At 38.7% G+C, this 26,413-nt stretch overlaps 1 protein-coding gene across 2 annotated transcripts in view; it reads right to left on the reverse strand.

Annotated features, from left to right (window-relative positions):
- The window catches only part of LOC124619416 (phosphoglucomutase-2), a 136,682-nt gene that overhangs the window by 56,759 nt on the left and 53,510 nt on the right, over nt 1–26,413 (reverse strand). For both annotated transcript variants that reach the window (XM_047145778.1, XM_047145779.1), the window contains exons 8-9: nt 13,867–14,090; nt 4,606–4,711 (exon numbers count right to left, since the gene is read on the reverse strand). In XM_047145778.1, coding sequence (XP_047001734.1) covers nt 4,606–4,711; nt 13,867–14,090 — 330 coding nt within the window. The remainder of the gene's footprint in view (nt 1–4,605; nt 4,712–13,866; nt 14,091–26,413) is intronic.

Raw genomic sequence — 26,413 nt, forward strand, 5'->3', positions numbered from 1 at the left:
AAAGTCTTTCCCGAGGAAGGCCACTGTAATATAGTTCAAACATTGGTTTTAAGTTTATAGTTAAAGTATTTTGTACAATGCAGTACAATACCCAGAAGAATTTTAATCATGACCCGGGCTGTGGAAGCCCACTTAGTTATGTTTTTAGCCACGAAGTTGTGAAGTAACAAAAAGAGACAAAATAAGAAATTAAGTGCTATGAGAACAGATGGGATTTACAAAAGATACTATAGATGCAACTGAAAATAAACAGCTAGCATTGTATGGACAGCTTATAAGAATGCCAGATGAAAGATGTCCCCTAAAATACAGCACTGGAGACCTCCAACACACAGAAAGATAGGAAGATCCCAGCTATGATGGAATGAGGTATGTGATGCAGGCCAGGAAAATGCAGGAAGAGGACTGGCAGGATAGAAGAAGATGGAAACTTGGACGCAAAAGATGCCGCATGGTGTAGAGAACTTGCAAAAAGGATAAGAAGAAGAAGACATAGATGCAGAGGATTGGTAACTGTATTAGATACCGTATTTACTCGAATCTAAGCCACACCTTTTTTTCCGGTTTTCGTAATCCAAAAAACCGCCTGCGGCTTAGAATCGAGTGCAAAGCAAGCGGAAGTTCTGAAAAATGTTGGTAGGTGCCGCCACAACTAACTATATGTAGCGCTACACAGGCGTGCTTTGTAGGCACAAAGATAAATAGTGGTGTCAAAACCTCTGCATCAGTAAATAAATTTTTAAAAAAAGGTGGAAGACGAGCTTTTTTTTCTCCGCCCCGAGTTTCGACCACTGCATTTTCATACATTATCTAAAGAAGTAAATACAAATTCCGTATTGTTCATCTTCGAATGTAGCAAAATTTCAATGTGCTACGAAAATCCGACTGGCAAGACTGTTTGGGATGTTTGTCAATATGGCCAACTCTACGTTCTGAATTTTTTCCTACCTGTGAGAAGAGATGGTTGCTAATAGTAACCTGATGAAATGTGAATCACATGCAGTATTCTTTTCACCATAAGAATAATATGAATATAAACATTTTGCCATGCATTCTTTTGTGTTTGCTGCTATCTCATTTAAATCCTGTCTGCCTAATAAACTACGAAACTAGAGTGAGACAACAACAAAAGCGGAAGAATATACGTATCGTGTCATGTTTATATTCGTTTTATTCTTATGCCTAATAGTGATACAGTCAGAAATGAAGCACGGCAAATGACTAGATTTTTAAATCTAAGATGACTAATTTCTGTGCAGAATTTGATGTACTAAAGAAGCGGCCGCAAAGATTTTCAAACGGAGAAAAATTTTCGCCTAACTTTCGTTCAGAACATGTTCTATCAAACGCAGTCTATTATTTGGTTCTTGTTGATCATTATCAAGGAAAGCAGCAGTGTAATTAACAACAAATAGTCTCTTGCCATTGTTTCGCTAATGAGACGATTCCTCTCTCTTTTTTTTAACTGTAAGCGGCGGTAGCGTGTACAAAAGCAAGCCATGCCACGAGCGGCGGCAGGCCGTAAACACGCACTATCAGAATGCAACAAACAATGCATGACACAGTACTACAGTAATGCATTTTCAGCTTAGAGTGACGTAAACACCTATAACAAAGAAAACGGCACTTATCAGATAAAAGCGAAATAAGCAATCGATTCAAACCAGACGAAGCACGTGAAAAAGGAAGGGTACCCGTATAAATACGGACGGAGCGCCTGACGCATAGCAATGACTACCTGGAAAAGCTTAACTGCTAAGCTTACGACTCGAACCAAACTACTGTAGCTGTATCGTCATTCATTCGACCTAAATTGTGTCTCATATTACAATGGACCAACTTTGTTTTGATTTGGAGGTTCGGCCCAAAACTTTTCTCTCCCCTTGAATTTCGAGTCTCAAATTTCAGGTGCGGCTTAGATTCGCGATTTTTTTTTTTCCTTTATTTTGAGTCTCATTTTTCAGGTGCGGCTTAGATTCGAGTAAATACGGTATGTAAGTAACATATTTAACTGGACTTAAATTTGGAAAGAAGGAAAAAAGAAACACTAGTAATGTCACTTAGCCGAGCAAAGCCTATAAGCAATGTGAAATTTCTCACTAGTAATGGCACAGTTGAAGGGAGATCATGATGGTACCACTGAAAATGTTTTTATCTGGATGAAAGGATCCTGTAATGATATTAGATGACGGTGAACAGATAAAGTGCTCATTTTCTTCATTCATGAAGACTGATGTCTTTGAAGTGACATTATTACTAAATTATTTACATGATTTGGTTAAAACAGGTTGTTCTGAAAATGTAGAACACTTCTCACCCTATGTATAGGTTGCCTGAAGCCTTTTGGGTCAAATTGAAACAGGTGATAGTAGGTCCACAACTGATTCTATTGAGATAGGAAACCAATGTTCAGAAAAGCATATTTATTGTGTTATGAACATACACAGCGTACACCACATAACAACAACATAGCTCATAACAATTGTTCATAGTGACGAGCGCCAGTCTCAATGTATGCATGGCAATGGTGCACTAGTTCTACAGGGGTTTCATAGTCCATCGTCTTGACATAACCCACAGGAAGAAGTCCATTGTCCAAAATCACCTAACAGGACCTTATTTACTGCCTCCCTGTTTCACTGGTCCATGTTACCTGGTGTTCCCATGAGATGTGCTGCCACTGTTCTTGGAGACTGTAGCCCTCGTTGTCTGTGAAGGGATGTGGTTTCAGCAGGGCACTGCACCACCCCACTTCGATGTTAATGTATGCAAGCACCTGAATAACACGTTCCCCAATCACTGAATTGGAAGGGGAGGTCCTGTCCCATTGCCAGCGCTTTCGCCAGATCTCTCGCTCCTCTGGTCCAAGCTGCGTGTTTCCTGGTACGACAGACACCAGGGTTTTTTGAGAGATTGCAATAGAATTTCAAATGCTGTTGCCAAGCATGCAATGAGACTGCCAGCTGTCACTCTGAACAATTGCTATGAGATACACTGTTGTTAAGTGGTGTGCACTGTGTATGTCCTTACCTCAAAAATGTGCATTTCTGACCACTGGTTCCCCATATCGATATACTCAGTTGTGGATCCACCATCATCTGTTTCAACTGACCCAAAGGTTTTGAGACATCCTGTTATTTAATACTGTATATCGAAGAAAAAGGATGTTTAATCATGAGTACCTTCTTTCAGGAAAACTTTAGTTAAGACTTTATTCTTTAGTTAGTTTGAGGAAATCTGTGAACATGTAGAGGTTGGATCTGTGAGGAAGTTAAAAGTAACGAGTTAAAGAGCTATGACACACATCACTGTGATTGTTATTTTGGACATGGGTTTCCCATAATTGGCTAAATCGGAGTGGCTAAAATAATGTACAACCACTTCACCTGTTGTTGTTGTTGCATTAGTTGTTGTCACAGTAGTAGTTGTTTTTGTTGTTGTTGTTGTTGTAGTCCTCAGTCCAAAGAATGGTTTGATGCAGCTCTTGATACTAGTCAATGCCAGACAAAACTTGGCTACATATTTGTTCAGGTCAGAAACAAAACAGCAAACAACTGTTTGGGTATTCTAACAAACTGAAACCAACAACAATGGTTTGTTTTTGAAGTGCCTCCATCAAAACGATCTTTCATTTCTTTTGTTACAATGGATATGTTGCAACTATTACTCTATTGAATAACAATTAATTTGAGTAATATACAGGGACCTGTTTGCCTCAAATTATCAATGAAATCAGGAAAACAATGAAAATGTCACATTCTCCTCCTCATAACAATGTCAGCTGTCACAAAGCAGCTAACAATTGATTATCTGATGGAGAAAAAACTTCTAATGGATGTCTCATTGTCCTTATAGTTTTGAATTATTGCCAAACAGTTTCTTTTTGTTTCCTTATGTCAAACGAAAAGTGTGCAAAAGCTATTTCCATACCTTGAGACACTGTTGAATCCTCCCAAAATCGTGTTATTGAGGCACTAATATCAGTGTGTAAAACATGTTTTCAGTACTGGTTTGAACACATGCAAGAAACTATAAATTTTAAAGGCAGGTATTTTGGGAAATAATATTAGCAAACAAAAACAATTTTAATAAAATTCTTTATTGTTTTTGTAAAACTTAAAGATGGCCCTTATTATTCTGCCCAAATGTGCATGTTAGATAATATTTGGTGATTTGTGTGCAATGATTGTATCAATAAGAGAAGTGGAACATCAAGAGTAGGAAGGAAAATGTTCTACAGCAGGGACAAATGAGACACACTGTATAGGAAGAGGAGACGACGGAGAAGGTGTTAATATGTGAATGAAGCCAAGAAAATGAAGAGGTAGAAAACAGAGAAGAAGAATGTGGCCCACTGATGTAGCAAGCAATGAGAGTGAGTGCGAGCTAAAAGGGCAGAAAATACAATTAATTTACACAGAATATAAAGATGAGCTAAAATTTCAAGTAATTAATGGGACAGCCTAGTATATGTGTACATGTATAGAGAGTAAAATCAATGTCTTACTCGACACATGCAATGTGACCTGTGTCGCTACCACTCACAGTTGTGTGTCAGCACCTACATTTAAAATTCACAAAATGTTACACACAAAGAATACTTACAGTGCCTGGTGCATCTTGAAAGTTCCGTAACCTTTCAAATATCTTCTTCATTATCTCTGGTTTATGGCATATGAAGTAAGAATTTTTACTTATGTGATGACCATATCTGAAAATTAAAATTTCATGTTACAAAAAGCTAACACACACACACACACACACACACACACACACACACACACACACACACACAACACACACCACAAACGATGAGAGGCAGAGGAGTGGGAGAGGGAGAGGGAGAGGGAAACGGGCTGACACAAAGGAATGGTCAAGCTTTAACAAGAAAGCAACAACCTGTATGAAAGTTTCTATCCATTCAAAGATGATGGAGCTATCTGCCTTGTGTGACAAAATGAAACATTGTGTGCTGTGAATAGCTTCCCAAAATTCTAACCATACCTGATGAAATCCATTGTAAACAGAGTTTCAGCTAGAGTTGAATAGAACTGCTAAAGTGCCACAGCAAAACCATACTGAACGCATGCATGTCACTAATTTCACAAAAGTCATTTAACACTATTGGTGTGGCTATACACTTGCTATTCTCCTGATCTTGGATCCTCAGTTGCCTACCACTTATGTTCTCTAAACAACATCATATGAAGAAACTTCTTCAATAAAGACGATGCTTTTCAAAATGGCTTGGTACCATTTCCAACTTCACTTCAGCACATTCCTTCAAATGTGAAACTGATTATGGAGTAGAATAAACTGCTTATTAATTTCTACATGCTACTGAAATGTAATACAACTTTTATCAAGCCATAAAAATCCAACAGCTTTTGAATCAACCGTGTATGATGAGAGATGAAGGCATGCAAAGTAATTTAAATAACACAAACACGCACATGCACACTTGAAAATGCATACTCCAGCAATGTACAACTTTGAGTTGTTGGGTATTCTGCCAGATATCAGTGTCATTCTTGCACGATATTTCAGTAACATAACTGTCTCGGGTAACACCCGATGAAGATAAGAAGTTACGTTTTCAAAATAACTTGCAAGAATGACACTAATGTCCGGTAGAATACCAGACACCTCAAGATGTCCACAGATCACCGGGAAAGCCTGAATAATTACAATGTATCACTTATTGCATTGATAGATGGAAGATGTTTAATAATTGATGAACTACTTCCATTAACTGCAAAAACACGTATAATGACAACTGCATGTTGCAATGACCATGGACCCAGAGCCCTTCCTACATTGGCTTGTTGTTTTATCTATAAAGGACTAACAATAAATTCCTATCTGATATTGGCTGGCTGACTAAAACCTGCAATACTGCATAATCAGTTTAAACGAGTAATCCAACCCCCACAGCACTTGTAAAATGCAGCTCACCAACCCAGTGTATCTCGTGAAACCCTCTTTATATCTGTGTAATTAACGCCACCTGCATCCACTTGAAGCTAGTTACTGTATTCAAGCATTGGCATCCCACTAAAATTTTTACCCCAGCATCCTCATACTATTGGCAGTAAGAAGATGCAGGGGAGCATTCGAGTAACGATGAACAGGATTACTCCAATGTGACAAAACACAGGATTACTCCGATGTGACAAAACCTATGAACCTTCAAGTGGGACAAGTTCTGATTCGGATGACAATCAATCAAAGAATAGGTGAAAAAACAACAGTAATGTTCAAACTGTCGCAAATGAACAACAAATACCAAATATACTAGAGGAAGATTTATACTTAAGTAGTGATAGTGAAAGTGCTGTAAAAAGTTGCGTAGTTTTAGAAACGAATGAACGTGTGGAAAGAAAAGTAAACAATAAAACTAATATTCCACAGCATGGTAAAAAGTGTGTAGTTCATGCTGATGAATGGAAATGTAACGTCTGTAAACTCAACGTAGCTGGTGGGAAGGAAAATGTCAATACACAAGGTAGAACTGTTTCTGTTTAAGTACTGCAGCCTCCGTGCATGTGTAGGATGAAATGCTCAGAAAAACTGTCTGAAACTGAAAGACAGAAGATTTTTCATTCATACTGGCATGAGAAAATGTCTACAGATATGAAAAGGCAATTTGTTGGCGCATTTGTTGAGCAACGTAGTACAACTTGTTCAAGAAAAAGAAATTTAACCTCGAATAAGTGTAAAGAAAACACTCTAAGCTACAATTTTACTGTAAATGGTGGATGAGTTGAGGTGTGCAAGATTATGTTTTTGAACAATGTTTCTATCTCAAATAGAGTTGTAGTAAAAATTTTAAAAAACATGGAGCCAGCTCGAGTAGTAAGAAAAGATCAAAGGGGTAGGCATACCCCAAGCAGAAACACACCTGATGAAACTGTTGAACATATCAAAAGACATATTTCTTCTTTCCCACATCATGAAAGTCACTACAGTAGAGAACAGTGTGTCAGGAAATATTTAGGACCACAACCGAACATACAAAAAATGCATGACTTATACATAGACGACTGTACTCAAAACAATATTGACCCAGAAATAAGGAGTAAAAAATGGCTTTATGCAGACATCTTCAATAAACAGTTAAATTCGTCATTCAAACCATCTGAAAACAACACATGTGATACATGCGATATGTTTCAGGTAAAAATGAAAAGTAATCAGACTCCAGAAGAAAAAGAATCTGTTGAAGCTGAGGGCACTGCTCATCTGAATGAATAAAAAAACGGGTATCTGTTAAAAAGTAATGACACTAACAAGGCAAGAGGAACACCAACACACAAAGTGTTCACCAAAGACCTTCAGAAATGTTTGCCACGCCCATTCATATCAAATAGTATTAGTTTCTATAAAAGGAAACTTTGGGCCTTAAATTTTACCTTGTATGATCCATCAGATTCCTCAGTTCACTGTGTGATGTGGGATGAGTCAAAAGGAGGACGAGGCAGAAACGAAATTGCATCAGCGATTTTGAAGTGGGCAGATAGTGTCATACCTGACAGTGACGTGGAAGAAATCACACTTTGGACAGACAATTGCTACAGACAAAATAAGAATGTGAATATTACAATGTGTTTCTTTCTGGTTACTGCATAAGTATTCACAAATTAAGACCATAACTCAGAATTTTCTACTAAAAGGCCATACCCATATGGAGGCTGACAGTGTTCATGCGTTGATAGAAAGGAAACATAAGAAATTGAATAATATGAGTATTTTAACACCCTGGGACAGGCAATTGGTAAGACAAACTTCCAGCAAGTACATTGTTTATAACATGGAATTTCAAGATTTCAAAAGTTTTCATTCACTGTATGCCACAAAAGACTCTGAAAGGCCTCCCCTTGTTTAGAGGAAAATGGATATGGAGAACAGGCCATTTTTATTATCAAAGTGTGTGCAATTACAAGTGAAACAGGAAAACATTTGGAATTCTGTACTTCAAAACATCTTTCAATGGTGCAACAAACAGGTTGACTTCATTATGTTATGCAGACATGGACATACATTTCCAGCATATTTGAACCAACTCTCAGATGTCTCAAGACCTATTTCCCTGCAGAAATATAATGATTTAATGGCACTGTTGCCATATATCCCTTCAGTTTGTCATGCATTTTATAAGAACCTAGAACATACACGTAATACAAACATAACAGACTATTCAGAAGAAGACATAGATGTGATTTACAACCAAATGTGACATTTATGCTCATACAGCAAGCTGTACCACAGTGTGAGTAATGTTCTGTTCATGAAATATATTCTTATGATGAAATTAATGTGATTGAGTAATATTATTCATTAAATACCGCAACATGTTTATGAGAGGTATAAAACACCATGTCCATTATCAGGGTGTATACATGGACAAGGAAAAGAAATTCCCGGACTTTTCCCGGATCTCCCGGTTAAAAATTAATTTTCTCCCGGGTGAAAATACACTTTTTCCGTGTATACTTTCCCTCGGATGTATAAAACGTATCCTTTGAATGGATATGGTTTTATAGAGCAGCGTAGAATTTCCCGGCGCTTTAGAAAACGATACTCAGGGCGAAAAGACACGTTTTGGAAAGATCTTTTACGTGCAGCAACCTGTAAGCTGCATATTTTCGTATTACGAAAGTATAAATTCGATTTCCACCAACAGGAAAATTTAATGGTTTAAATTAATATACATAGCGTTGCTACAAGAAAAGCAAAGCCTTCGCATATAATATTTGTCTCGAAGATTAATAAGCTACAAGAGAAGCTACGCTTTCACATGTAATGTTGATTTGTTTAGCGCATGTTACACTTTAAGATACATCACACAAATACGCCAGTAAAATTTTAAATACCGACATAAATCTCTGATCTTCTTGGTTAGAAATTCTTCTAAATGGCTCGTCATCACAGAGTTGATTTTTAAAAGAGATTTAGGATATTCATCGTACATTCTCGCACATAGTTCATCTTGTGCAAAAGGAAATTTACTTTGAAAATAATGCTTTTCGAACAACAATTCGCAAATATTTTCCCGCGACTTATCAGAAATAGATTCATTTCAGCAGTTGCCAGATAGCGCCAGATAAGAGGCGCCACCGCACTTGCGCAGCTATGGTGACGTAGGAAGCTTATACGTTCGTAAGTGTAAAACATTAAAAGATCTTAAGTCTTGTCATAAAGGAAACAAGACATCAGAGGATACTCCAAGAGTGTCAGAATTTCGTGAACCATACTAAAACACGTAGTTCGCCTTACAGTGCACATTCGTATGTCCAGATTCCCAATGACGTAGGCCTCGACCTGATAATAAGCTTTTCAGTGTGGTTTTCAGGACGTAAATTTTCTTCGAGTACCAGTACTGTATTATCTCATGTCTGGTTCTTTGTTAAGGCATAATGCCATACGTGCCAGAAGATGAAAACGTGCACTTGAAACGCAGTGAACAGTTGAAACTAGCCAATAGTGTGGAATAAATTGACTGCCTCAGCAGGAAACCCTAATAAAAGCCAAATTTCTTTAGCAAACCGACAAAAATAACTTTATTGTTCTGCAAGGCGATTAATGCTTGACTGTCAGAAAGGTGAAAATAGAATAAAATCTGAAACTAGTAACATATTTTAGCCTTCCGTAATTATGTTAATATATTTTAATTCACTTGATAGCTCCCAGCCACGGAAATCGGTCTGTTTTCATTTGACATGAGAGCAGTAAACGAAGAGGAAACAGGAAAATCACTAAATGTAAACACGGGTCACGTGGAGACTACCCCCTCCCCCCCCCCCCCCCCCCCTTCCACTATAACTCAGACTGCTCTGCACTTCAGAACGTCAAAAATAAAAAAAAAATAAAAACTTTTCAAACATAAGTTCATTTTGTTGCGCACATCTTTCTGAAGAGTCTGATACATAAAACATATATCTTCGAGTAAATGTAAGACATGTTATTTTGTCTCAAGTGTTCAGTGCAGTGCCACGTCTCTTCAACTCTTCAAACAACATTCCTCTAGAGCACGTCACTGTACTTCGCTCTGTGGAACTCAAACGTGTATGTTTTGTAATGGATGCATTCAAACTATTTCAGGACAGTTGAAATTAATATGTCCTGTAGTGCCTATCCTGCTCCCAGTCAGCCGGTTTGACATCCTGCCCAACCCCTCGCAATTAATACTGGATAGGATTATTTGTAACCAGGAGAAAATCTGTACTCTTTATTGCCTATTAGCTAATAACTTGCTCTTCTGTGTAACATAAAATTAAATATAGGATACCTAAAACCAGTAAAGACAGGGGACAGGCTAAACAGTACACATTTCTTCAATCCTTAGGTCCTAGCGATTTTTCTCTCTAATCTTGCAACAGATTTACATGGCGTTCTTTCCTTTCTCGAAAGAACTATTACCTTATCAAAGTTCGTCAAACGTTTTGCTACGTGAAAAATGGGAATGTCGTTGTCTAATACTGAAAAAGGTGTTAATACAATTAGTACCAAGACTGGTGTAGTTTCTCGATCTGATTAGGTCTATTTTGTCACTGTGTGCAGGATAAAACAAAATAGGCCTTTCTAATTTTGCAGTAATTGTAACACATACCAAATAAACAACACTGTTTTGGCAATAATGATCATTTTTATAATATGACAAAATAATTCATGAAGTACCAATACGAAATACCTATTTGGCCTACTACAAGCAAAAAGCTTTACATTAGGAAATAGTTTCACATTTCATTCATGCGCTCCAGTTTCTCATGCACGAGACCGAAAAATAGAACGAAATTTTTGTGTAAATTTGGAATCGTTCTATTCTCCCATAATTTGTGTGATGTCCCCGTTTCTTCTCCTTCCTCGTTCTAACAAAGTCTTATCATCACTAACTCTGTAACTATTCCTACCACTGTCAAAACTCATTCTCCGGTTAACTTAACTACCCCTGCCACAGTCACCGGTTTAGTTATCCAGAGATTACTCTCCGATTAGTCGTTATTACGAGTTTGTATAATGCGTTTCCCACGCTACTTCAAGAATGGGACTTAAATGGCTGCTAGTTGGGGACTGCAACTGGCCCTATGTAGTGTAGCGATCTGGCCAAAAATTTTCTGTCAAAATTTCACTTTCTTGGATACACCGAGAAGATAATATGTAACTTTTCTTACCTGTTACTCCTGTTAGTCGTTTGTTTCCACTCTGGTAGTCTGAATCTATGGATTTTGCTAGTAATTATAACAACGCTGAACATTCGCAAACTGAATCAACCACATAAACAAGCAGCAGTTGGCATTCTCTGGTTCGGTTTTATTCCGCTCAGCTCGTAATACCCTGTCCCGTTTTGTCTGCAGGAAAGTTTGTTTCTAGATGTGGCGACGATTCCCGTGGCAGAGGCATCACTTACAATATGCACGCATTCAAAACTCAACTTATAGTTCATTCAGAAATCAACTTAGGACGCATTCAAAAACCAGAAGGGGTGCGTTTCAAAATCGTATGAATAATCGATAGACCAACGTGCGCTGGATGCTAGGTGCTTTGTGCCCCCCCCCCCAAGAATATGAATTTGCCCCCTCCCCCCGAAATTGCCGCCCAGTTCAGATACCCCGGTTTGCTGCCACCCCCCGCTAGATCTGGGCCTGCTGCGCACGACAGTAAAATTTTTCCCGGTACTATGTGGCTGGTTGCTGCTACTGCTACTTACACAGCCAACAGCCACATTTCTGTAGCTAGAAGCGGGAAAAGGTACTAAAAAGCCTTTGACACATTCTTCTGTAGGCAGACGCTTGTACGAGCACTTTGTTATTTTATATGGTGCATTTCCTTTGCAATTTAAGTTTTACTTTCGTTTTTTTCTCTCGTTCATGTTTTAACGCTCCAGTATTATTCTGCAGCAGCGGGATACAGTAATATCCTTTAGTTAGAGTATCAGTTCTACCAGTCAAAATTACAAAAAATTAACTGAAAACTTAATCAACGAAAAATTCCCGGAATTCTAAAAAGTTCCCGGGTTTTTCCCGGTTTTCTCCCAGATGAAAAAATTCCCGGGTTATTCCCGGATCTCCAGGTCGTCCCGTGTCGTAGACACCCTGATTATATATCTGCAAAACTGGTACAAAATGAAAAAAGGCTGTTACATATGAAGCAACATGATATTTAATGTTCAAGGTGTAAACTGACCAAATTTCATTACAGTGATGCTATTAATAGGTCAAGATATGTACGGGAGAAGACAGTGTAACACCTTCAAATTGCTCTCCTGCAAAATTTAGTAAATGTGACAGTGTCCTATACCTTTGACTCTGTGTACCAACTAAATATGTTAAACTAGCACTGACTGTCTTCAAAGTAGGACACATTTTGTTCCACATGTAAATGGATGCACAGACATCAGGACTCAGAACATTTCTGCAGCCATTCTATGTTAGACCGCACAAGAGCATTGCATTTTGGGATTACAGCAGAGTACAAGAACATGCCTATAGTACACTATTAGTCCAATGCCAATAAGCAGATTTCTTTTAATTAAACTTTACACAGTGTAAGGGCACACTTCAACGTTGAAAACACTATCAAAAAAATATGTAACAAATACCTTCTTAGTAATGCAATCTGTCTCAGACTGTTTTCTGTTGAGATACTAGTCAACCTATTTTGAGATCATGAGTTTCTCAACATGAGATAAAAATTGTACCAGTTCGAACTCATCCTACACTCTACATATTGTGTCAAATCTCTTAGAAGAATAAATGGAGTAGCATTCAGTGCTGTCTTTCATATTCTTCTCACATCACACGTCATTGAGGTTCAGACTTATGAGGGAAGCCCAGAAAGTAATGCACCACTTTTTTTTTCTTCAATAATTCTTTATTGAACATAATGAGAACTGTACATTAAAGAACGCTGTTTCATCTACACACCCTATTTTTCCACGTAATCTCCATACCATTCTATGGCCTTCCTCCAGTGCGAAACAAGGGCGTGTATGCCCCGTAGGTACCAATGCTTGTCCTGGTAGCATGGTAGCTGTACTCCTCATCGTCCTCAAAATGTCTTCCACGAATGGCATCTTTTAATGGCCCAAATAAGTGGAAGTCACAAATGACAATATCAACTTGCTGCAACGTGTCAGGTGTGATAGCCGTGGATGGTCTCCCCGATCACTGCAAATTGTGGAGCTCCACCAAACCTTGATGACCTCAACCAACATGCCCAGAGACTCACTGTACTTTTATCAACAGCAGATGCTCCATAGACTTTGCACAAGTGTGTGAGAATATTCCCCACAGTTACTTAATCTGTAGTGATAAATTCAATGACTGCACATTGCTTGTAATGTAAATCACCTGCAGATGCAATTTTGAAACTGTCCCGCAGTTACGCTCACTCAGGAAACTTCAAATAATACACACTTTTGCATTTGCAGTATTATTTTTGGCTGAGAGAAAAAAGAAAGTGCTGTGCATTACTTTCTAGGCAACCCTCGCAATTAACAACAGACTCTCCATACTTCTTTGTGTAATCTTGGAATCACCGTCGGCATTTTCCTTGGCTGTATATTTATCTTAACAAACAATGGTCTTAAGTTAAACAATCACAGCTCAAAAAATCAATCCTTCTGTCTGTATCTAAATCTTTCATATCGGAATGTTCTTCTCAGAAAATAGTATCTAGCTGAATCATTCTGAAAGGTACATGACAGCAAGTTATTCCATAATAATGCAAGGCAGTGCTCACAGAAGAAATGCAAAATGATTATGAGATATGTTATTGCACACTAAAACTACGATAAAAAACTTTTTGTAGTGCAGTGCAGGCTGATCACACAAAACTCAATGTGAAAAAATATTAGGGGCTACATACTTTGTATACAGATCATTCAGCTTATCAGCGAGGGTCAACTGGTTTGATTGCAAATACGCCACCATTTCAGCTACACGTATTCCAGCTGAAATTCCATCTTTGTCAAGCACTGCTGTTCCAAACATAAATCCAATTGCTTCTTCAAATGCAAAGATAACATGCTTCCCTTCTGCAATAAGTTGGTCAGCTTTATTTCCCATCCATTTAAAGCCTGTCAGTGTTTCCTGAAATAACAATAAGTGGTCAAACAACAAATTTTGTACATCAAATATTACATGCTGCATCTCAGTGGTATACGGCTTACCCAGGCGAGTGGAGCTCTGCCTGGGCAGATCCTAACTTCCCTAGGTGCACATGGACCTTCTATGGAGCCTACTAGTCCTATTAAAGGCACTCTCAGTGGATTGTATGGACCACCAGTCAGCACTCACACCCAACCCAACAAACAAAAGTAACTGCAATAATGTAATAAAAAAGTTAATGTAAATAAAACAGTTAATTGCATATGATATCTGAATAAGAACAAGCTCAATGATTAAATGTACATGTATTTCTTATAATCAGTACTAAAAGTTTTCAAGTAAAATTAGAGTCTGAACGTTGTTTAGAGATGGGTTTGTCATGGCACTGTTAGTTGTCAGTCTGAGTAACAGTATGGTCAGAGGCATGACGAAGTGTGCCAAGCTTTGTGAACAGTTTACTGTGTTTTGGTTAACAGGTACTTGTAAACTGACAAATCTTAATTTTGAAAAATATTTTTATTTGCTTTGGTGTGACCCAGTTGGTGCACAAAATTGATAGCTAAGCCCCTGTATAGTTTGACAAAAGATTATGCTACAATATGGACTGCAAACGGAGTAGTTGTAAAGTAGTATATAATAACTAGTGAGAATTCATTGGCATTGTATAAATGACCAGTTTACCCCAAAGAAATCTTTTAATATCAGTAATAATAGGCATGTTGCATAATTGTGGAAACAAATTGTTATATTTACCACCCAGTTCTGAACAGCCTAAATATTTATTTCAAACAGTGTTTCTTTCAATCAGTCATCACTGAAATATTTCCTACAGGCTATATATGAAATACTGTTCTTAACAGATGGCTTGGAACACATCAGAACTATCTTGACGAGCAGAACATATGACAATATTTAGTGCTATGCTAAATAATTGACAAAATGATAACAAGGAACAAACAAAGAATTTTAATAGCAAGCATCAGTGATGATTCAATTACTTTCATTATTAGACCAAATTTTACTAGCAAAGTCCTCAGACTGAGTAAAAATTTTATTTTCAACAATTTGTCAAGTTAACACCCAAATGCAATTTATTTATTTATTTACTTATTTACATTTTATGGCCTTCGTTGGACCACTCTGGCCAATTTTATACAAAGAATTTTTCAGTTTCTTGTCAGCTCAGTACTTCTCCAATCTCTCGGATCTCATCCTTCTTTCTTCATCAGAAATCACCCTTCCTACTGTCTGTTTGTTGATTCTTGTTTGCAGTCTGGTTTGTTTGTGAGTTTCCTGATTTTGTAAGTTTTGTTTCATAGGTCTTCCAATGTAATCTGTAGTTCATCCATATCTTCCTGGATTTCTGTAATCCATTTAATGTTGCACTTACTATTCCACAATTTCTCTGGTGTTCTGATTAGATGTCCAAAAAATGAAAGGAGTTTCTTCCTGATAGTACTCATTACCGGTTCTATTTCCTTGTAGACGGTTTCATATGTAGCTACTCTTCAGTGTTGTCTATTTGTGCAGTGTTAGTTGTTTAGAGGTGGTTTCACTTGCGTATGTTATTTCTGGTTGAGTGACTGTTTTGTAGTGTTTTAATTTTGTTGCGATTGACAGGCTCTTTTTGTTGTAGGTGTTCTTGGTGATATATTGTGCTCTAGTCAATTTGTTTATTCTGTTATGCCACTTTGGCATTTCATTGAGGTTATATGCTATGATTTCTCCCACATATTTAAAATTATCTACACTTTTCATTTCTTGGTTTCCTATGGCAATTTTGTTTATGAGTGGTGGGTCAGTTAACATGATCACTGTTTTTTCAAACGATATTCCAAGACCAATTTTCTGTGCTGTTTCCTGTAGTGAGATAACTTGTTTTTTGGTTTCCTGAATACTGATGGACAAGAGAGCAAGGTCATCAGCAAATCCTAGACAATTTAAACTTATGTTGCAATATGGATGTTCTTTGGGTTAATATTGTACCATTCCCTCATTATGTATTCTAAAGCACAGTTGAACAGCAGGGGTGGCAAGCAATCTCCTTATCTTAAACCTGTTTTTATGACGAACGGCTCAGAGAGTCCCCCCTGGACCTGACTTTTGATACGGTGTTGGGTAAGATGAGTTCGATCAATCTGATTAATTTTGTATGGAGCCCAAAATTTCTTAAGTTTTTTAACATTGAAGGTCTATGAATACAGTCATATGCTTTTTTAAAATCCACGAAGGTTATTACAAGAGGTTTATTTCATTTCTTGTAATATACTATGGCTAATTTTAAAGTGATGATCTGTTCTGCACAGCTTCTCCAAGGTCTGAAGCCTCCTCGGTATTCATCTAATTCTTCCTCTGCTTGCTCTTTTGTATAGGATTCTGGAGAAAATCTTGTATGTACAGTCTAATAGAGAAACACCTCTGTAATTATCTGAGTTGCTTTTATCTCCTTTTTTATGGAGTGGGTGGATTATGACTGTGGTCTAATGTTTGGGAAACTTTTATGTTATCCAGATTTTTGTTAGGGCTATGTGTAAGGATGTTCACACTGTATTACTGGCATATTTCCATATTTCTGCAAAAACTTGGTCTTCTCAGCATGTCTTGTAATTTTTCATCCCTCTAAGTGCTGTTTCCACCACTTGGATAGTTGGAGGATTTATGAGATCAGGTGGAGTCATGATGGGTGTGTCTGTATTAATTGCTAAAAGTTCCTGGGGTTCTTCACAATTCAAAAGTTTACTAAATGTTTTTGCCATAATTTCTGCATTTTCCTTATCATTATGTGCCATTTTTCCATCTTCCCTTTTCAGCATTTAACTTGGGAGGGGCAAATTTTTGTAATTGTCTTCCAAACATTTTGTAAAATGTCTCTGGAATTGGTTTTATGGTAATTTTGTTTTACTGAGTCGATCAGATCTTTCGGTAATTGTCTCTTGGTTTGCCTGATAATTTGTGTGAACTTTTCCCTGATATTTGTGAGGTTGGTTGCATGCAATTATAGCAACTAAGATTTAAAAACAAGATGTAATAAAATATATATAAACATAAGCTGCAGCATCATACAGCACTAGCTGTTATGCAAAGTTTAATACTATGTGGTGACACACACTGAGCAGTTACACTTGCCATGTAAGACATGTATGTACTTCTGCTTACTGTACAGTATATTCTAACAAAGTGCTACACAAATTCAGATCACAAAATTGCAAACATGCCATATCTTAACAGTGCTCATTACTGAATGGATTCCTTTCCTTGCTCTTCAAATCACACTTACCACAACTAGCAGAACTGAATGAAATATTACATGAAATGCAATGTGGGTACAAAATTTAGTTGGCCTGTGAATTTTGCACCTAAGGTAAAAACTATAGGGAAGAGTTTTAGACAAGAACTTGACTTTCCCTCAGTCTGCAATTAGGTACAGAAGTGAAGTGCTGCATTGCATTGGTGATAGTGTTACTGGACAGAGATATTGTCTAATTTCTATGCTTTTTCTTTGGGGAGTACTAGTCTATTAAGGTATGTCAACTGCACAATTAAGAAATTTATTTAACTTAAATTTGCTAATTAAGCAATTGATGTCTGAATTTTGTTATGAAATATATACCACAGTTGCTGAGAAAACAACAGTTATGAATAAAATAAATTAAGGTAATAGAAGATACAGAGACTACTGCAGCAAAAAGTGAGGACAGTGTTGGGGATAGTATGGCAACAGGAAAATATATGAAAAAATTGGGAAAGGGGATGAAAAAGAATTAAAGCACTTGGAGCATAAAGAGTTAACAGTGGTACCTTTACTGAGTGACAAGGAAAATACTGAGTAGTAACATAATGGGAAGATGAAGGGGTGACATATTTATTAAGCAACGATCTTTAAAAACTGCATACATTCAAGTAAAAATGGGAAGGAGAACATAAACCAGAAGTAGGTAATAAATGCTCAGTAGAATTCAGTACCAACAGTGTGTTTGTTTGTTTGATAGCAAGTGATAAAAGTGGACAATGAAAGGGTGGGACAAGGAATAACATATAAGGGCAATCAAAACCTTTCCATTTGAGTGCACTGCTGCCGTGTACACGCAACATAGCATGACTCTGGTGTGGGTATCAGCCAGAACATCGTGATCACCTACCTAACAGCTGGCATGTCCACCTTTGGCATGGATAACAGTGGTGACGCATAGTGGAATGGAAGCAAAGAGGTCTCGATAGGTTGTCGAAGGGAGCTGACACAACATCTGCACACACAAATCACCTAATTCCTGTAAATTCAGGAAGGAGGGCAATGAGCACTGACACCATGTTCTATCACAGCCCAGATGTGTTTGATCACATTCAGATCTAGGAAGTTGAGGGACCACCACATCAATTGGAAATGGCCACTATGTTCCTCAAACCACTCCATCACACTCCTGGCCTTGTGACATGGCACATCACCTTGTTGAAAATGCCACTGCCATAGGGAAACATGATTGTCAGATGGGGTGTATGTGGTCTGCAACCAGCATACGATACTCCTTGGCCGTCATGGTGCCTTGCACGAGCTACACTAGATCCTTGGATGCACACATGAATATTCTTCAAAGCATAATGGAGCCACCATCAGCTCGTCTCCGTCCTGCAGTACAAGTAAGGAGTTGTTCTCCTGAATGACGATAGATTTGTGCCCACCCATCAGCATGATGAAGAAGGTATTGGGATACATCAGACAATGCAACACCCCACCACTTTGCCAACATCCAGTGCCAATGGTCACGTACCTTGTTCAGTTTTAGTTGCTGATGTCGTGTTGTTAAAATTGGCACATACATGGGTTGTCAGCTCCGGAGGTCAATTGTTAGGAGTGTTCAGTACACTGTGTGTTCAGACACACTTGTGCTCCACCTAGTACTAAAATCAGATGTTAATTCCGCTACGGTTTGCCGACTGTCCTGTTTTACTAGTCTGCCCAGTTTATGATGTCTGACATATGTAATGAGGTGTGGCGCCCAACACCAAGATGTCCACACGTGGTTTCAACTTGGTTTCACCATGTGTTCAAGAGACTCACCACAGCACTCCTTGGACACCTGAAAAACCATGCAGTTTCCAGTTTCTGAAATGCTTGTGCCAGGTCTCTGGGTCATCACAATCTGCCCCCCTCCCCCCCGGTCAAACTCTGATAGATCTCATGCCTTCCCCATTTTACACACAACAAGCACACTCACTGATACTACATGTACCATGCGTGTGACTGACTAGCAGTTACTCCTCGCTGGGTGATGCTGCTATCGCCTGGATGGGTTTACATCAATAGTAGGTCAATGGTCATAATGTTCTGGCTAATCAGCGTAAGCACCAATTTGTCGGCAAGTGAACAGTTGGCATTCATACATTTCCTATGAGCTTGCAGGAAATGTGAAAAAGTGAACTATGCCAAAATTATTAAAAAATGTGTCCAAACAGGGCCAGTACACTATTATTCTTTTCTTGGCTGCAGAAGGCTGAACACCATCAGACATCCATCAGAGGATGAAGAATTTGTATGGGGCATCATGTTTGTTAAAAACAACTGTTGTGGAGTGATGCACCAAGTTCTACAATTGTCAGTGATTCACCAGTTGATCTAGGAGGCCAGCGTCATCCTTTACGCTGACTCAAGCGGGAGGCACTTGAGCATCCACACTATACTCCTGATCTCTATCCATGTGATTACCACACCTCTGGTCCCTTAAAAAGGCTTTGAGGGGTAAACAATTCCTCTCCGACAAAGATGTGCAGCAGACAGTTACAGACTTCTTCATGGAGCAGGACACAGTGCGTTACCAAACGTGTATCTGAAGGCTCACATCAATTTTGCCTGATAGGCGTTCAGGTTCTGGACTGAACAGACTTTGTGCAGAAACCGTTTGGTTGGCCCTTTTAGAAAAATAAAAGGATGTGGCAAAGGATGAGAGATAAAAATAATAAAATAAATAAATAATAACAATGAGAAGCTGAGGAAAGAGCTGACGGCAAGGGAAGGGAAGGTCATTAGTTTCGAAGCAGAAACTGGGAATAAAAGAATGAGTTTAAGGACTGTGAAGATAAAATTCATAATTTGGAAGGAGACTTGGAACAGCTGCTTAAGGAACACATTAATAAAATAATATCTTGCAACCTATTTGGTGAGAATTCTGAGACATTGCAAAAAGGCTGAATTCAGTAGACTTCAAATTGGACAACGGGATTCACTACATCCTATTGAATTTATAAATGATTTAATGAGGAATATGCCTATGAGTTGGTCTGATGCCGAGAAAAGACAACTCAGAGATAAAGCATGAAAGCCACAAATGGGGATATGAATGTTTTGTTGCCGGCCGAAGTGGCCGTGCGGTTAAAGGCGCTGCAGTCTGGAACCGCAAGACCGCTACGGTCGCAGGTTCGAATCCTGCCTCGGGCATGGATGTTTGTGATGTCCTTAGGTTAGTTAGGTTTAAGTAGTTCTAAGTTCTAGGGGACTAATGACCTCAGCAGTTGAGTCCCATAGTGCTCAGAGCCATTTTGAATGTTTTGTTAAATATGGTACTGATCAAGTACTGGTCAAGCCAATGCTACTAAAAATTTTATTAGTAGTTCAGAATGAAAGAGGAATGTGGAAAGTGTCAAGTCACTTTGTGGGAGTTTAGAAGAGTTCTTAAGAAGGGAGAATCTATAACAGAAAATATTTTCGAACAAGTTTAGCCAAGGAAGCCCAAAAGAAGCTCAAGTGAAAAGAAGGGGGGCAACAAGGGGTGTGAGTGTAACTTGACGGCAGGGAGGATCCAGAAGCAGAGGTGAAGGATATTCATGTGATTATAGAAGGGATGATAGTCTGGAGAGACCAAATACCCAAAGGAGAGATGACAGTGAGATTTTTGCCTGTAGCCTTTGGAAATAACAGTAGTTATGTGTTTAGTCACATCTGAAATTCAACCAGGAAGGCAGATGGAGAGGAAGGAAACAGAAATAGGTGGTTTAAAAATGACACAAACAGTAGTCACTGTGAATAAGAGTAGAAGGAATAATTGGGGAATAGCAAAGAAAAAAACAAAGGAATGAATAACAAGGTGGTAATGGTGGAAGAGAAAGAGTTGAATGCTGGTGAGATTACAGTCATAATCTAGAAAGACAGGAAGTGGATGGGTTTGGAAATAAGAAATATGATGTATGGGAAGGAGAAGCTTCATGTATGGACTTCTCAGAACTACAGAAATATAGAGTTCTGTACATTAAACCAGCAAGACCAGAGAGAAAAGGAAATAGCATGGGATGTCAAAATCTTTTGGATTAGCAAGGGGCTGATTGATGTGGCAATAATAAGCAAAGCTATATTTGTGTCTGATGTGATAGACAAGGGCATGCAGCTTTACTGTATGGTTAAATGATGATGGCGTCCTCTTGGGTAAAATATTCCAGAGGTAAAATAGTCCCCCATTCGGATCTCCGGGCTGGGACTACACAAGAGGACGTCATTATCAGGAGAAAGAAAACTGGCGTTCTACGGATCGGAGCATGGAATGTCAGGTCCCTTAATCGGGCAGGTAGGTTAGAAAATTTAAAAAGGGAAATGGATAGGTTAAAGTTAGATATAGTGGGAATTTGTGAAGTTCGGTGGCAGGAGGAACAAGACTTTTGGTCAGGTGAATACAGGGTTATAAATACAAAGTCAAATAGGGGTAACGCAGGAGTAGGTTTAATAATGAATAAAAAATAGGAGTGCGGTTAAGCTACTACCAACAGCATAGTGAACGCATTATTGTGGCCAAGATAGACACAAAGCCCATGCCTACTACAGTAGTACAAGTTTATATGCCAACTAGCTCTGCAGATGATGAAGAAATTGAATTAATGTATGATCAGATAAAAGAAATTATTCAGATAGTGAAGGCAGACAAAAATTTAATAGTCATGGGTGACTGGAATTCGAGGGTAGGAAAAGGGAGAGAAGGAAACATAGTGGGTGAATATGGATTGGGGGAGAGAAAAGAAAGAGGAAGCCGTCTGGTAGAATTTTGCACAGAGCATAACTTAATCACAGCTAACACTTGGTTCAAGAATCATAAAAGAAGGTTGTATACATGGAGGAATCCTGGAGATACTAGAAGGTATCAGATAGATTATATAATGGTAAGACAGAGATTTAGGAACCAGGTTTTAAATTGTAAGACATTTCCATGGGCAGATGTGGACTCTGACCACAATCTATTGGTTATGAACTGTAGATTAAAACTGAAGAAACTGCAAAAAGGTGGGTATTTAAGGAGATGGGACCTGGATAAACTGACTAAACCAGAGGTTGTACAGAGTTTCAGGGAGAGCATAAGGGAACGATTGACAGGAATGGGGGAAAGAAATACAGTAGAAGAAGAATGGGTAGTTCTGAGGGATGAAGTAGTTAAGGCAGCAGAGGATCAAGTAGGTAAAAAGACGAGGGCTAGTACAAATCCTTGGGTAACAGAAGAAATATTGAATTTAATTGATGAAAGGAGAAAATATAAAAATGCAGTAAATGAAGCAGGCAAAAAGTAAAACAAACGTCTCAAAAATGAGATCGACAGGAAGTGTAAAATGGCTAAGCAGGGATGGCTAGAGGACAAATGTAGGGATGTAGAGGCTTATCTCACTAGAGGTAAGATAGATGCTGCCTACAGGAAAATTAAAGAGACCTTTGGAGAAAATAGAGCCACTTGTATGAATATCAAGAGCTCAGATGGAAACCCAGTTCTAAGCAAAGAAGGGAAAGCAGAACGGTGGAAGGAGTATATAGAGGGTCTATACAAGGGCGATGTACTTGAGGACAATATTATGGAAATGGAAGATGATGTAGATGAAGATGAAATGGGAGATATGATACTGCATGAAGAGTTTGACAGAGCACTGAAAGACCTGAGTCGAAACAAGGCCCCAGGAGTAGACAACATTCCATTAGAACTACTGACGGCCTTGGGAGAGCCAGTCCTGACAAAACTCTACCATCTGGTGAGCAAGATGTATGAGACAGGCGAAATACCCTCAGACTTCAAGAAGAATATAATAATTCCAATCCCAAAGGAAGCAGGTGTTGACAGACGTGAAAATTACCAAACTATCAGTTTAATAAGTCACAGGTGCTAAATACTAACGTGAACTCTTTACAGACAAATGGAAAAACTGGTAGAAGCTGACCTCGGCGAAGATCAGTTTGGATTCTGCAGAAATGTTGGAACACGCGAGGCAATACTGACCCTACGACTTATCTTAGAAAATAGATTAAGGAAAGGTAAACCTACATTTCTGGCATTTGTAGACTTAGAGAAAGCTTTTGACAGGGGTCAAATACAGGGAGCGAAAAGCTATTTACAATTTGTACAGAAACCAGATGGCAGTTATGAGAGTCGAGGGACATGAAAGGGAAGCAGTGGTTGGGAAGGGAGTGAGACAGGGTTGTAGCCTGTCTCCGATGTTATTCAATCTGTATATTGAGCAAGCAGTAAAGGAAACAAAGAAAAATTCGGAGTAGGTATTAAAGTCCACGGAGAAGAAATAAAAACCTTGAGGTTCACCGATGACATTGTAATTCTGTCAGAGACAGCAAAGGACTTGGAAGAGCTGTTGAACGGAATGGACAATGTCTTGAAAGGAGGATATAAGATGAACATCAACAAAAGCAAAACGAGGATAATGGAATGTAGTCGAATTAAGTCGGGTGATGCTGAGGGAATTAGATGAGGAAATGAGACAATTAAAGTTGTAAAGGAGTTTTGCTATTTTGGGAGCAAAATAACTGATGATGGTCGAAGTAGAGAGGATATAAAATGTAGACTGGCAATGGCGAGGAAAGCGTTTCTGAAGAAGAGAAATTTGTTAACATCGGGTATAGATTTAAGCGTCAGGAAGTCGTTTCTGAAAGTATTTGTATGGAGTGTAGCCATGTATGGAAGTGATTCATGGACGATAAATAGTTTGGACAAGAAGAGAAAAGAAGCTTTTGAAATGTGGTGCTACAGAAGAATGCTGAAGATTAGATGGGTAGATCACATAACTAATGAGGAGGTATTGAATAGAATTGGGGAGAAGAGGAGTTTGTGGCACAACTTGACAAGAAGAACTGACTGGTTGGTAGGACATGTTCTGAGGCATCAAGGGATCACAAATTTAGCATTGGAGGGCAACGTGGAGGGTAAAAATCGTAGAGGGAGACCAATAGATGGATACACTAAGCAGATTCAGAAGGATGTAGGTTGCAGCAAGTACTGGGAGATGAAGAAGCTTGCACAGGATAGGGTAGCACGGACAGCTGCATCAAACCAGTCTCAGGACTGAAGACAACAACAACGTGGTAGACAAAGACTAAGTGAAGTGAAAGCTGAGAGGATAAAAGAAAATGGGTGCAAGAGCAAGAGGAGGGAGAAACAGAAAAAGAGCATGATGATGATGATGAAGGGATGTCAAAGAATGGATGGGAGACAGTGATGTTATTGGGGATAAAGAGGATAATAGTGAACAAAGTGATGAAAGTAGCAATCAAGAAGTAGTAAGTGAGGAGGAGATTGTATGTGTAGTGAGGCAAGAGCAGGAAGTGGGGGATCGGGTAACAGGCAACACATAGAAAGAGGGAAACCAGATTAATAGTATCCAAGGGGAAACAGATGATAGAATAGGAGGTATTAGAAAATGTTTAACAGGAAGGGGGGAGGGGGAGGGGGGATCACAGATTTTATTTTAGAGAAGAACACTACCACCACTGTGAGAAAAGTCATGAATATAGCTATGGCTACTAACAGGCAACATGACAAAAGTAACAGAAGAGAAGAAAAGTGAGCCACCAGAGAAAGAATGGAAATGAAAGAAGAATTGGGATAGAAAAGTCAAGGTTCTAGAAGAGGAAGAAAACGACACCATATAAGAGTTTGCAATGTTGGAAAGAAAAAGTGAATTCTTTTTGGGCAAATAAACATTTGAATAAGCAGTTGTTAGAACATAACTGTTCAGGCTTTTGTGGCCACTTGTTGACATATTGCGTGTTGGCTTCTCTCTTGAGATCTTCAGGACAAAATGACATCCAGGTCAGCTTGGATGTTGTTTCTTTGTTTTCCAAAGTTCCACTTAGTGACTCTGGAGCATATTGGTTACATTTTCCTGCAGTACACAATGAAGCTAGTTCATGCATAACTTAGGCCTGTTTCACACTGGGATACTGGTGACGGTCACCAGCGACTGTCACCGACAGAGAGACATTCATTTGAACTGAAGCACCCACACTGGGACACCACACCACCTCACCGAGCCACTGTGACCCAGCAGTGACTCACCCTCACCACATGTGACGGACAAGGTCACTGTGTTTACAGCAGTCACCACCAGACATGCATTAGTTTGAACTGGAGTGTTCACACTGGGACACAGTTCACAGACACAGCGCTGCAGATTTGCCAACAGACAGGCAGTCATTTTTTACACAGTGACACGAAACATTGTCCTTTATACTGTAAACATTGTAGCCATGAGTTTAGATTTGATTAACATGGAAGACTTTATAAGTAAGTATAAAGTCATTCTGCTTTTTGGGATGTCAAAAGCGACGACTATAGCAACGAAGTGGTGAAAACAAATGCTTGACAAGAAATTATAATGATGTTTGTGCCTGATTTCAATGAGAAGAGCATGGATGAAAAAAACAAAATTGGTGAGTTGTATGTTTTCTTTTTTCAATATCTTATTTTTCGGTCCATAAAAGAATAGCAAAATTTAGTTGCTACATCTGTAAAGGCTAGGAGGATAGTAACCTTCAAGCACATTTGCATCCCTCATCCCTTTTCTCTCACATTTACCAGTATTAAGTGTATCTTTACGCAGTCTTAATGCGATAAGAAGGGACAAAATGGATGAGTGTGGAGACCATGAACTCACCCCTACAGGGAGAATGGAAAAAAAACCTTGTATTTCAAAATTTTCATACCAAAATTAAGTGTAGAGAACATAAAACAGTATTTTCTCCAGCCGACCTCATAGCAGTAGATGTTAAGTGTAATGAACACTTTGTCTTCATTCTCATTCTCATTCTCCTCCTCCTCTTGTTTAGAAGTACTAACAAAAGTTCCTCCTCGCTTGAGTCCAGTTCACTAACTAATCAGTTGGCAATATCTGCAGTGTCGGACACCAGTGATCCAGGAGTGTTAATCACAATTACTGGTGACTGTCACCAGTGTCCCAGTGTGACACAGGCCTTACTGTAAGCTAGTTTATGTAGAATGTCAGTTTCTATGAACAGCTGGAAGGGATTGCCATGGATAGTTCACTTAGTCAATTGGCTGACA

The sequence above is a fragment of the Schistocerca americana genome, chromosome 6 (assembly GCF_021461395.2).
Source record: "Schistocerca americana isolate TAMUIC-IGC-003095 chromosome 6, iqSchAmer2.1, whole genome shotgun sequence".
NCBI lineage: Eukaryota > Metazoa > Arthropoda > Insecta > Orthoptera > Acrididae > Schistocerca > Schistocerca americana.